The following is a 13306-nucleotide window of genomic DNA, read 5'->3' as shown; positions in this document are numbered from 1 at the left end:
AGATTGGTAGCACATCTGAATTTGTTCTGGTGCATAATGATTCATTAATTTCATCCATCTAGTTTCCATCATCATTGGATTTATTGACTGAGGTATGCCATATTTTGAGATTAGGATGTTTTGGAATGTAGATTGTAATGTTTGTGGTCTGTGAGCATTGGCAATGGTGGCTTGTATCTCCCTGTAAGGAGGTATTGGCAGGGTTTTAATTTCCAGTCCTGGCAAAGTTAGTTGCCATTTGTATGTGTTGCTCTGCGGGAATTTTGCTTTCAGTGATGAATTGGAAAAGGTTAATTTTGGAGGAGGAAATATAAGAGGGCTTAACAGCTGCAAGACAGAGGGGTTCAAAAACACTTACTTTTAGGGTTCGATAATCCTGAATAGTCTGAATTCGTCTCCTGATTTCAGGAATGGATAAGGATTCACAGTCCATGAGAATAGGAGGGGTTCCCTTTCCATTATGCTGAGGTCGTGTGGGGTTTTTAGATGATGAATTTAAAGGTGTAATCTATTTCCCTGGAGAAATGTTCTTATTGGATTGTCTTTGCATTAGTAAGGTAGGTGTCATGGTGAGGTGGTATCTTGTGTGTATATAAATATACAGGTTCGGCTGTATGTTGGAGCTTTTTTGGGGAGAGGCAGGGTGTGTGTGGTTTTTTGTAGAGATCCTGTTCAGGTACTCTTGAGTGCTTGCAGAGCTTTATATTTTTATTTGTATTAGTTTTATATGATTTTGTCTTTCCTTAGTTCTCTGGTAGTTTAGGATCTTAATGTACTTCCTTGCTAACAGCTGGCCAGTCAGTAGCTTCTCAGGCCAGAAAGCAGGTGGAGAGTGGGTTATGATTGCCTAGTGGATACTGAGTTGGTTCATGTGTATTCATGGTCAGATTTCCAGCTGGAAGGTATACTAGTCCCTCTTGGCTGCTGATGTCATAGAAAATAAATACATTTCCTTGTAAAGTGCATGCTTATAAAGGCAGTACTTATGTCAGTTGTACAATTAGAGTTGAAATAAAATCTTTATTGTCCTGAGAAATTACTTTTTTGCGTAGGGTATCATTGAATATTTTATTGAACTATCTGAAGCTGATGAGCTACCTGAAGCTGATGTAGGTTAAATAAAAATTTTGCAAGACAGAAATAGTTGAGAGATTCAGTGGATTAGACTGTTTTATTATTGTCATTATTGTCCTTGTGACATCTTCATCTTGAGATGTTCTTCAGGGGTCCTCAGTTAAACCAATCACTAGTGTACTCATTCTTTCAAAAGTCTAAGTGACTTATATAGGATATCTCCATTTGCACTCTTTGCTATCCTCATTGCTCCCTCTCTTCTTCCTTGGAATTCTATGAGCATGGGATCCATGACTGGAACAGCCTGAAATACATTCAGTTTGTTAATCCCTTGCATAGTTGGAGGAATAATGAACTGGTTTTGTGCACCAGCTGGTTATTGCTGAGCAAAAGCCTCTCAGCTCCAAGTGCATGATATGGATGTCCCTGTGCTGTAGAATATCTGTATGGACAACATATAGCGAAAATGTCCAGTGTTTTATAGGGTATTTTATATTATATATATAAGATATATCTTTTAATGGGCTAAGCAACATCTTTTATTGGGCTAGGCATCAGAAAGTCTATGTAGAGGGTATGTGAGTGTGATCTGAAGAGCAAACCCAGAATTTTGTTGCAACTCATTACATTCAATTTGTGTAGCAAATACAACTATAGCAGCTCCTCATGAGACTCAAATGCCTTTTACGGTTTTGATCCTGAGATACAAATGTTTGTTTGAATTCACTGTAAGTGCCGACACTAAAAACAATCAGGGCCTTGTTGACTAAACCATTTATTTCAGTTCTCCTCAAGTCAACCACGCTGAGTCTGATGCTAGAAAGTATAATATAGCAACATGTTTCAAGGAAGTGATGTAGGACCTTGAACAGTTCTTGCAAAACCTACAGTTTAATATATAAGTATGTGGCTGTATTATTGAAATTAGACCTGCCCTTCACAGGTGTCTAGTAAGATGAAATATTGAATATTATCATAATGTGATGACTAAAGCTTTCCCAGTGTTTGGGAAGGCTACTACAGAGACAAGCAGACTGATTTCAGTGTATGTTAAATAAGGCATACAGTGAAAAGCTTGCCACTAATGAATTAATATACCACAAAAAGAGGAAGGGAAAGAAATAAGGCGGTATCCTGTATTTCCCTGACATTTGATCATGGAGGTAGAAAAAGATACTTGCAATTTTGGCTCTCTGGGCTAAAGTACTCAGAGGGAGATAAGAGCTGAACCTGACAGGGACAGAGTTAACAGCTCAAATATCTGAAACAAATTCCATGGTGCATTTTTGATGTCTAAATATGATCTTAGTAATGCATTTAGTTATTTTATCTTGCAATTCTACTTTAAAATAAATGTTCTTTTGTTCTACAGTTGTTTTTCTATTGATTTGAAACTTCCCTTCACTCAGGAGTAGGGAATTTTAAGGCTATAAAAATTTCATCTCCCAAACATCAGTATGTTGAATTTTCCCAAGATTGGTAGGGTGTGTCATCTGGGAAGCTGCATATTTTATGAACTGGTGTGATAGTCATTGTTTTTGTGATTTTTCTTGCCTAGAAACTCTTTGGTGTATCTAAGGTAACAGGGGATGTTTCTGAACCCTACAAATCCCAAAGAGCTTTGTAAGTAGAATAGAAAAAATTTTGGGGCATATGCAATTACTTAATTTAATCTGATAGGGTATTATATAGTGCTTAATTTACTGCCATGCACAATTTTGCCTTTTTGCAATCTCTTTAGGCTGTCAGTACCGAGCTTGAAGATGCAATACGTGAAAAAGAAGAAATGAAAACCAGGGTTCATAATTACATAACTGAAGTCTCCAGATTTGAGACCTTGATAGCTTCAAAGGTAAAAATGTAATCTGTAGGCAGTCATTACTGCATTCAGTAAAGCAGAGTAAGGATTGCATGGTTTGGGTGCTGTTCTCCCTGCCTGTCCCATTTCCTTCTTTTATTTTTCCTTCTTTTCTTTGCAGTGTTTCAAGCTAGTAGTGAGGGATTCATATTATTAGATCTGAAGCACTGATTAATTCTAGCACATCACAATTTCATCAGTTGTGTTTCAGGTGGCCATAATCCTGGAGAATGACAAACATGTCATGTTTGAGTGTTGTTTTGCTTTTTGGGTTTTGACCAGGCAACCAGTAAAATAACTGGTACTGTTTCATGATTGTAGGCAGCTTATATGATGATTTTAAATATTTTACCCTTTTTGAAAAGAAAAATTTTTACCTGTAGTTCTGCATGAAAATGTAAAAGTAGTACTGTTAAAACAGTGCTCTGTTTAAATGTCCTTTATCCTGATACTTGGATTCAAAAGTGTGATTTACGTGATTTAAAACTTATAATCATTTAAAACAAATAGGATTTGTGTCAAGAGAACATGAACTGGCAAATTCATTATGTGACTTTGAATTGGGAAGAATGAGTTTTGATCTGACTTCAACTTGCATGTCTAGATGAATGCATGTAGAGTCAACCACTTTTACAAGTAGAAACCGTAGCATGGAAGAAAAATTAAGCTCAGTAGTAGGTTAGCTTAGAACTATGAATTTAAAAGACTTGAGGTTTATTTTTTAAGAATTTCACAATATATCATATGTCCAAAGTACTTCAGCTACAGATGTGGCTACATCTTTGGCAAATGATAATCCAGTTATTCAAGTCAGGTACCAGGAAACTGCAGAATATACAGCCAGCAACCAATTATGAATGCTTGATTTCAGGGATTTTTCTAGTATTATATCTGGAAAATTCCTGTGGAGATTTACTTTTCTGCAGTGTTCACTTGCTTAATCACAAGTTTTTATTTCCTAATGCTCCACCTGATCCTGTCTGCACCTTCCAAGTTCTGGAGGATACAGAGAAGGAATTTCAGAAACAGTAGCCTTTCTCATTACATAAATCTGATTTATACTACCAACATGCATATCCCACTGCACATTACATGAGCAGGGAAGAAGGGAATGAAGGTAAATAAGAAAAATTTATCACTGCCTTATAATATGCACTTGGCCAAACTAAAATTCACAAGCAACATTTGTTCTATCACTGCACAAATGATGAGCACTAAAGCTCACATTTTTGTACCTCTATGATAGGCTACATAGATGTATATGCTCTAATAGATTACCAGCATTTCAGGCACTGCCATAATACAAATATTTATAAGAGCATGGTAACTCAAAGCTGAAAATGGACTCCTGCTGGAATTCCTTGGAAAGGACATCACAGTGTATCTCAGTAACATGATCCTTGACAATGCAGAGAGATCCACAATAACCCCTCTCCTGCGAGCCTTAAAACTCATTAACAACTTTGAAGTGTAAGTACTTGCATTTTAAGAAAACTGAATGCCATCACTGTATTTATTTGCTTTTCGGACTTGGAAAGGAGATTATTCCTTTTAGTAGTTGCCAGATAGTGGGATTAAGAAAATGAAGGAAGTCTTACTTTCTGGGGGAAAAACAGAAGAGATACTGTAAGGAGTAGGCATGAAATAAGATCAAACAACTTGAGGGTATGTTGATCATTGCAGAGCGATTTACTGTTTCATTAGGAAAAAGAAAACCAAGAATTGTTAGAGAGGTTCCGGATGCTCCATACACAAGCTGAAGACTGGGAAATGAAGGCTCATCAAGCTGAAGGAGAGAGCAGCTCAATGCGACTTGAACTCCTTTCAGTAGACACAGATCGGAGACATCTTCGAGAGAGAGTAGAATTTCTGGAAAAAGAGATTCAAGGGGTAATAACTTGTGCAATGAAATTCCATCTAGGAAAGTGGGATACATTCAAGTGCTTTTTAATAAGGTCAATGTATGATATTTAATGCCTTAATGGAAAATGATTTCTCTATGTGATTGTTTCAAATATGAATGCTGGAGTTTTTGAAACAGTAACTGATTTGGTTTAGATGTGCTTTCCTTCACCCCCCAAAATTAGAATCATGGCAGACATTTTCATAGTTTTACATCTCCTCTGTTGGGTTATCATTGTTACTATGACATTGTAAGAAACTTCTGTTTAGTTGCTTCAGAATATTTTCATATAGCTTTATGAGTACTTTGCAAGCTTAGTTCTTATATTTCGTTGAAGCTTTGAATGAAATATTTGAAGCATTGGTGGCTGGAGTCAAGGTAAAAATCTGGTAGACATCCAAATTCAGAACCAGGATTCCATAATACTGAATCCTAGACCAATATCATAGAACATAATGAGGTTTATATTTTAGAAACAATAACTTCATAGAGATCAAAGAAGTTCTAGAGTATAATTGCTGTGGATTGAATACATTTTGTCTCATCATTTTAATTAGCCAGAAAGAGTTAGAGACTATATTGTAAACTGAATTAAAAATAGGTTGTATGTTTGCAGTTTAAGCTTTTTAGTTCTCTGAGGCTGGAATACAGCCTTGTTCTGTTCTTATATAGTACTTATATAATTGTTCAAGTTGGTGATTAAAAATTGCAAAGATGATTTATTAGTTGCCCTTAGCTGTGTTTTAGGAGGAGGGAAGGAATATTAAGTTAATTGTATAGGGAAAGTTAACTTTGAAGGGAAAATAAAGTGTTAAGAAAACCCAAGTTATTCAACAGGAGACTCTTAAATTTAACATTGAAAGTGTATCCATATTTGGTTTTGTTTAGCATATTGTTGCACATCAAGTATATGAATCTCAGATCTCCTCCATAACGAAAAATGTGACCAGATTGGAAGAGGAACTTAAACGTGAAAATCAGGATAAGGCTACTGTGTTGGCAGACATGACTTCTGTGAAGGAACTCTGTGTGAAACTTGAGGCTAGCAAAGAACTTTTAGCTCGACAGCTGACGTCCAAAAGCATGGATTGTGAAAGGGTAAGCGGCGAAGACAAATTTAATTTGCTATAACAAAGTAACTTCCTTTGCTTTTAATAGTTTTTGGAGAAAAAAATTACTTCTGAGAGCAAGGTAAGTTAATTTACATCACTAGTTTTGCATTTTTATATAAATTATAAATTTTACAATGTACAGATTTGTAGCTGTGGGTTTTGTACAAAAAGAGGGAGTTTCTTTGATTCATTATCACTGCAAAGTGTTGCAGGTGTAGTTTTAGCTGTACTGCAGACAGATCACATATATTTTTTTTTTGTTTTTAATTTACTCAAACTTTATAAAAAGCAAATAGTGCACTTCTTGATATTAAAGACCTTACCCTAATGGCTTCTTTTCAATTAAATTGAAATTTAGATACAGCTGGAATTCATTGAATATTTTGAAATAGTTTAAACAGTTCTAAATATTCATATTTTTGGAACCTTTTTCTTTACAGCTGATTTTGTCTTCATTTAGTGACTTGGTCAGGCTTTCTGGGACTGTAATATTCAAGACCTTGTTTATATTCACAGAACTGAAGAGGAAAACAATTATTCCTACATTTTCAGCAAAAGCCAGGAGGCTAATTGTGAGCTGACTTAGTCAAATAGAATGAAGTATAGTAAATACTATTTTTGTACCTGTGCAAAGTACTTTGTTAAAAGCCAGTTCGTGTTCCAGGTACTTACCTAAACAATTCCAGCGCTCAGTAATGTAGCTCCCAGTAAAACATTTGATAGAGGTACAGCTTGAATGGTTTTAAATTAAGTCTAGTTTAAAATAATTACAGACTTACATTGTTTTATAAGCTCAGTTTCCTATTCTTTTTTATGAAACTTAGGATCATTTCAGTTTCTATAACAGCTCTTCGCAAAAATAAAATTGTCTGTGTTTGTAAATTAGGGTATTAATAACATATAAAATTTGTGCCTTAGGTTCTAGGAGAATTAGAAGATATAAAATCAGAAGTAGAGTTGCTGAAAAAGCAGCTATCCAGTGAGAGACTTACAGTTCAGAATCTGGAAACGTTACTGGCTACTAGTAGAGACAAAGAATTTCAGAATCAATTAACGTCCCAAGAGAAAGATACCGAAATTCAGTTACTGAAAGACAAGCTAACACTGGCTGAGAGCAAACTGTAAGTTTTAACAAGTGTGTGTGTGTGTGTGTGTGTGTGTGTGTGTGTTATGTGGTTTGCAAAAGAACTATTTCTTTGTGACAATACTCATTCACAAAATCTGGGTGTTCAGTATGGCTGAGCAGATTTTTGCTGCAATGTCTTTTGACCTTTCCTGGCATGTTTACTTAAAGTTTCTTTACAGGTCTTTCATATTGCTTTCAATTAATCAGCATTTTGGTGGATGTTAGTTTAGTGCAAGTAGTAAATTTAAGCAGGACTTCCAAAGGAAACATCCTCTACATAAAATTTTAACATGTGTTTACTGCTCACAAAAAAAACCCCAAGTATATTAAATTCATGGTAAATGTGAATTGCTTATCTACTGAAGATGCCTGATGTCCCTGCTTTGATTGAAGAATCACTTACATAATGAATAGTGAAGTCATAGTGCTTTAAAAAAAGCAAAAGTACTTTTGGTGCTGTTGATATTAACTGTTAAGGAAAAAGTCCTGTATCACTTATTATTCCTTTGAAATTCAAACAGAACTAAACCTGACAGACTAAATGTGGCCTGCAACTTCTTATGCTGTGGATCTGCCTAAAGAAGCAATAACCTTTAACAACACTTGTATAAGAAAGACTATAATCTGTTCGGAACAATGAAGTTAAAAGGGGAGGTATTTTGTTTGTGTGAAATTCATGCACAAGAGAAGATTTAAAAATTCCTCTTCATATTATGGAGCAGGGAATTTGAAGTTTCCATGATGTGTCATCTTAGAATTATTTGGGTTAAAAAAGACCCTTAAGATCATCAAGTGAAGCTCTTAAACAAAACCTGCCAAGTATCATGACATGATAATTCTGAGGATACATCAGCAGGGACTAGTGATAGCTATGCATTAAATAGCAAGAAGGAGGAGTAGCAGCTGAATGTAGATGGTGGTGAAGAGTAAAGTCAAAGAAGAGCTTCAGACAATGAGATATACCCATTTAGTAAACACTAATGTAGGGAGAGAAAGGAAGTGTATGGAAGTTCATAGAACAGGTAATACTCCTTATGAGATACAGAATGTAGCCTACTGAAACAGGTAAAACTGTGTAACTTGGTGACACAGATGTGCTAGAAATATGCTTCTGGTTGATTTATGTAGAGGCTACAGCTTGTGGCTTATGATGGTCCACCTCAAGTAGCAGTGATCTCAGTGAATCTGGAGATGACAACATTATTGATTGCCCCTGCGGAACTAATTGCTTCATGTTTTAGTATTGCTGATTTTTGTTTACTTGGGGAAAAATTGTTAGTTGCATACAATGAACATAAGATAATAGAAAGTCCTGATTATGAAGTTCAATGTGCAAGTTAGAAAAATCACAGACCAACAAAACCCCAAAAAACAAACAATAAAAAAGGAAAGAAGGAGTTTTAAATTAAATTTAATTCAGTTACTTTGTGTACAAACATTATAAAACTCTGTTTAACTAAGTGGATAGTAATTTTTTTGCTATTTTGTTTTTGCACACATTGTAGGGTTCATTTGTTTTTTGTAAATGTTAATGCTTGCGTTGTTAATAGGGTGGGATATTGCAGGAAGAAGGAAAATGTTCTCTTGGAGAAAGAGTAGCTATTATGTTGAATTATTTTCCACTGTTTATCTCAAAGGTTCTGCTTGTTACCAGGCAGGTGTTCAGGTGTGAGAACTGGTTGTATATACCTTATTTTCTACTATTTGGTTTGTAGTAGTTGCAGTCTAAGAAACAGGAACTTTAAATGCTCACAGCTGTGACTGAAGTACGTGACAATTATATTTGTGTCTTGCAAAATACAAAAATTCATTTGGCTTGGCAGAATTTCAGTTCTAACTGACAAAAATCATGTGCCAATATTTTTGAACATTATTTAAAGTTTTGGCTTTACAGTGCCTGTCCTTCCACTTTATTTAGAAAATGGCACTGCTACAACCTCTGACTTTAGAAGTATTGTCAGAATTAAGTTTAACTTGTGAAGTTCTCCAGTGCTGTATTTATCAGTTCTGTAAAGAGTAAGTAGTTGTGTTACTTTGAGTGCTGCATGGGTGATAGTACAGTAAAGGAGATCCTGAGGCTCTAGAGTGACTAAAGAATTAAATGAAAGCTATGTGTATCTACTGTGAAAGAGACAGATGTCCTGTGAAAATTGTGTATCATCATGTAAACTTATATGATGATTACTGTGCATAAAGGGTTTTGAATTTAAATATTTCTAAACCTTGGAGTGATTTACTTAATGCTCTTAATTTTGTTTAAATGTCATTGACATGGAATAACCTCAGAACTCACAAACTGTTTGCTTTCTTTCCTTATTTTACAATAATGATATTGGGCCCTGAATTCTTACCTCCATCCTGAAAGCATATGCCTGTCTTTGAAGGACTTATAAGATATCATCAAGATGTCTTGTCTTCTGCATCTGTTCTCAACATACTGGATCAAGATACCATTCTAGGAATTTTACTGATGAATAGGGACCATGGGAAAAAATATTCTGCCATTCTATTTGGAACAAATCTCTTGAGTAGTTTTCATCTTCCTGGACTCAAAGACCAGCGGGTGCCAGACAGGAAGTCTTTGGCTGACCTAGGAGTGGAACTCATTTTTCAGAATTCCAATCCAGTGCTTTAGCAATAAACTAGTACAACTTTGCTTCTCCAGAAGTGACTTTTGAGCACTCCACCTCATACTGGCTTTGAAGACTGTATGGAATAAAACAGCTGTCTAGATTCTCATTTAGACAACTTACTTTGCATGCAACGATTTCTTTTTCTTCCTTTATAATGTAATTAATGGTATTTTGCAACCAAGAATTGAATTGGCCAAGCTGATGATTTACTAAGAAGTATATGAACTATGTTTCTGAAGACTTTCAAGGCTCCTTTTCATTTTGATTCTTGCAATTGAAACAGTTGGCCCCATAACAGTTGTAGTTAACAAGCTTTCAGACTCTGTGTTTTGCTGGTCTGGTATTTGCTTTAATACAATTTTTACTTAGATTTTATTCAGTTGTATTCATGGATAGCCAGATAGTTTCAGCCTACTTGATAAAATTTTTACTGAAGCCGTTATCTGTTATGTTTGTAATTTTTTGTGGATATTTACTGTTTTTTTCTTCTTTTTTTTACATAAAGACCATCTCAAATTGCAACAGAGGATAGTAAATCAATAAACTAATGTTGTAATTGCTTTGTCTGGTTTTATAAAACATGTTTGTGTTTACCTTTGTCTGAAAAATAACATGATGCAATCAGGATGTAGTGAGACACTTGCCAGTTCTCACTTCATTCTCACCTTAGGTTCTTCCAGAAGCATTCTGTTGTGTTCATTTGGTTCTTGCTGCTTCTGATTTGTCTCTGACTTAGTCTGTGAAACAACATGTTCAGTATCTGGTTTTGTTTTATCTTGCTCTAACTTCTCTGGGCTCCTAGCTGACGTTGTTCAAAGAAAAAATTGTTGCTTCTCCCGTTTTTTTTTAGAAGCAGCAATAATAGAGAGGTTTCTGTACTTCGAAGTAAATTTGCACAGCTGCAGACTGACTGTGATGTTTTAAAAAGGAAGCTGACAACTGAACGATTTGAACGGTAAGATGCTGGTTTTTCAGGGAGTTGGCTCTCCCTCCTTATTTCTTCTTTCTCACTTTTAAAACTGTGCTTTTTTTGCTTTTTTCAGTAGTGAGGAACTTTTATGGAAAACTCTGTTCCTCTTGTCATGCAAAGTCTAATATTTTCATCCTGAAAAATGCTTAATTAAAAATGAAAAAAATCTTATGCAGCTTCTGGATTTCTTCTTAAGTTTTGTGTGTTTACCACTGCCTCTAAAAATAAAAAAAAAAATCCCTTCTCATGAAAACAGGAATAGAATTGAGTGACTTTACAAGAAGATGAGACTTTTTGCAAAGTTCTGTTTTCTTCCTTTAACATCCTGCAGTAGCAAGGTGTTGTGTAACTGAGGTTGCTGTTTGTTGGCAGAGAGCGAGCAATTCAGGAGATGCGTCGGCACGGCCTCTCCACATCCTCACTACGGGCTTCGCCTCCCCTCAGCTCCACACTGAGGTCTCCCTTGCGGTCTCCAGAATGCAGCACTGTAAGAACAACTGATCAAGCAGCAGCTGAAAAGTAAATGATTTGATTTTAGCAGATCATTTCTATTTAAGAGTTAGGTTTAAACTGTTTCCTAATAATCTTTTGTGATCATATGAAATAGTTACACACTTCAAATGTTTCTAAGTTCTGCTTTTGCTGTCTCTCGTACTATAAAATATTGATTGCAACCAATAAATGCAAAGTGCTCTCCAAAGACCACATAATATAATGGATTCTCATTCCTCTTTTTGTTAATGGTCTTGCACCACCTGGCAACTTTCAAATATATGTTGCCTGTGTATTACTACCATTAATTATATCCAAATATATTTTGCCAGTTTATTGCTGTTAATAGTTATCTCCAAACAATGAATGCTTCATATTAAGAGGAATGCCATGAAATTCTCCTGGGTTCAGCAGTGAAGGAAAGACACTCCACAGAAGAGTCCAACTAAACTGCATTTGAACCCTACATGTTAGATGAAACTATCTCCAAAACAAGTGCATAAAAAGAATTAATACATATTTCATTGTTAGTGCTTGAATCTATGAATGTCTAAGATTGTGATCACTGTAGTCCATAAAAAAATCAAAATCGGCCTCTGTTCATTTTCACTGTCATTTTTGTTCTTTTAGGGATCATTGTTGTTTTAGATGATGCTGGTTGTGGGTTACAAGCCTGATTATTGACTGTAGATTCCCCCGTCCTATATTGCATAATAAATTGCAGTGAAGAGGAGAAGGGCAGGGAAAGATAAAAGTTTGTTGAGATATTGTTGTAGGAAATATGTGTGCTGTGACAGCTCATGAATCTAGCTAACAGATTTAAAAGTTTATTTTTGTTGGTAAATATGTATGGCTTGTTCTCAGCTTACTTTTGTTAAGAAAGACACGGGTTTCTTGAGAACTGAGCTCAGTATGGCATGAACCCACATTGTCAGCAATTTTTCTCTTTTGTGAGTTTTTGGGTAAAGCAAAAAGTGGAAACTGTAGCAAATGAGATACTGACAGTGGGGATGAAACAGCAATTATGCCTTTTGCTCTAGTGGTGAGCCCCTAGGCATACCCTGTTATGTTGCAAAACAACATTTCGACTGAAATGATGACAGAGAATGTATTTCTGAGAATGAGTATCATCAGTAGAGAATTGCCTTTAGTCTTCCTTGCTTTACAGTGAGTCCTGAGAGCAATAAAAAGTCCAGTTGCTATGCTTGAAGGATACCATGTGGTGCACTGTTTTTATCTAATATTTGTATGCTTACTTTTAACAATGTCAACTCTGTACCATATCTTACCAGCAAATAGCCCATTTTCATGAAGTATGTATTTTTAAAGAAGCTGGTTTTTAACAACTGAATTCACATGCAGTTGCTATGCATATCTTGCCTTTTAAACATATTAATTACAGTAGAGTGATCTCAGCAGTACTGTTACCATCTTTCATCTTATTTATTCTTTCTTGGGAGCTTACCAGAGTAAAGTGTACTCTGTAGTTACTGTTCTGTAGTGTTACAGCTGTCTCTCTCTAATTCAATTTAATCTTCTCAAGAAATTTTCTCTTCCTCCTTGTCTCACTTTTATTTTTGTAAATCATTTTAGCAATGGGTCAATGGTGTAGAGTTTTGGGTAATATGCTAATAGTTGATATTTGGGAATAACAGAAGAGCATGTGGGGAGCCTAAAGCTAATTATTACATTTTATCCTAATATTAATTAGTAAAATAAAATAGTTACCTTTATTTTGACATCTTTTCTTTCTCCACAGAAATGTGACCTTCAAAGAATAACCAGTAACTGAATAACTTGAGTAACTGAAGCATTACCTTGTTACAAGGATATTTTTTTTTTTAAGTTATGGATGCTATCTTGTATTCTACCTCTGTTTTCTTCAAATCAGTGATTACCTTTGAAACCTCTGAGAACAGGTGAAGTAATTGACTTTGCAAAATTCTGCTTTCCCAACTCGCAGCAGTGACTGGCCTTTTGCTGTCTGTTTGATAGGTTTTATATCAAGCCTAGCTAAGTTTTATTACTATTTTGGAAACATAGTAATTATAAGAAGGAAATGAGTACTTGATTTGACAATCTCTTATTTTCATTTCACTATTTTATTTGTTTGCTTATCTCATATGATTGCGGAAGTT

At 35.2% G+C, this 13306-nt stretch overlaps 1 protein-coding gene across 1 annotated transcript in view; it reads left to right on the top strand.

Annotated features, from left to right (window-relative positions):
- The window catches only part of CEP135 (centrosomal protein 135), a gene marked incomplete at its 3' end in the record, with an annotated part of 32014 nt that extends 19065 nt beyond the window's left edge, over nt 1–12949 (top strand). The window contains exons 20-26 of the mRNA XM_082281491.1: nt 2816–2926; nt 4637–4822; nt 5724–5933; nt 6866–7068; nt 10557–10661; nt 11049–11195; nt 12928–12949. Coding sequence (XP_082137617.1) covers nt 2816–2926; nt 4637–4822; nt 5724–5933; nt 6866–7068; nt 10557–10661; nt 11049–11195; nt 12928–12949 — 984 coding nt within the window. The remainder of the gene's footprint in view (nt 1–2815; nt 2927–4636; nt 4823–5723; nt 5934–6865; nt 7069–10556; nt 10662–11048; nt 11196–12927) is intronic.
- Between the last annotated feature and the right edge of the window lie 357 nt (nt 12950–13306).

This window comes from Coloeus monedula (genome assembly GCF_965178545.1).
Source record: "Coloeus monedula genome assembly, chromosome: 5".
NCBI lineage: Eukaryota > Metazoa > Chordata > Aves > Passeriformes > Corvidae > Coloeus > Coloeus monedula.
The sequence above is the reverse complement of the archived record's forward strand: the minus strand, read 5'-3'. Positions and strand labels throughout refer to the sequence as shown.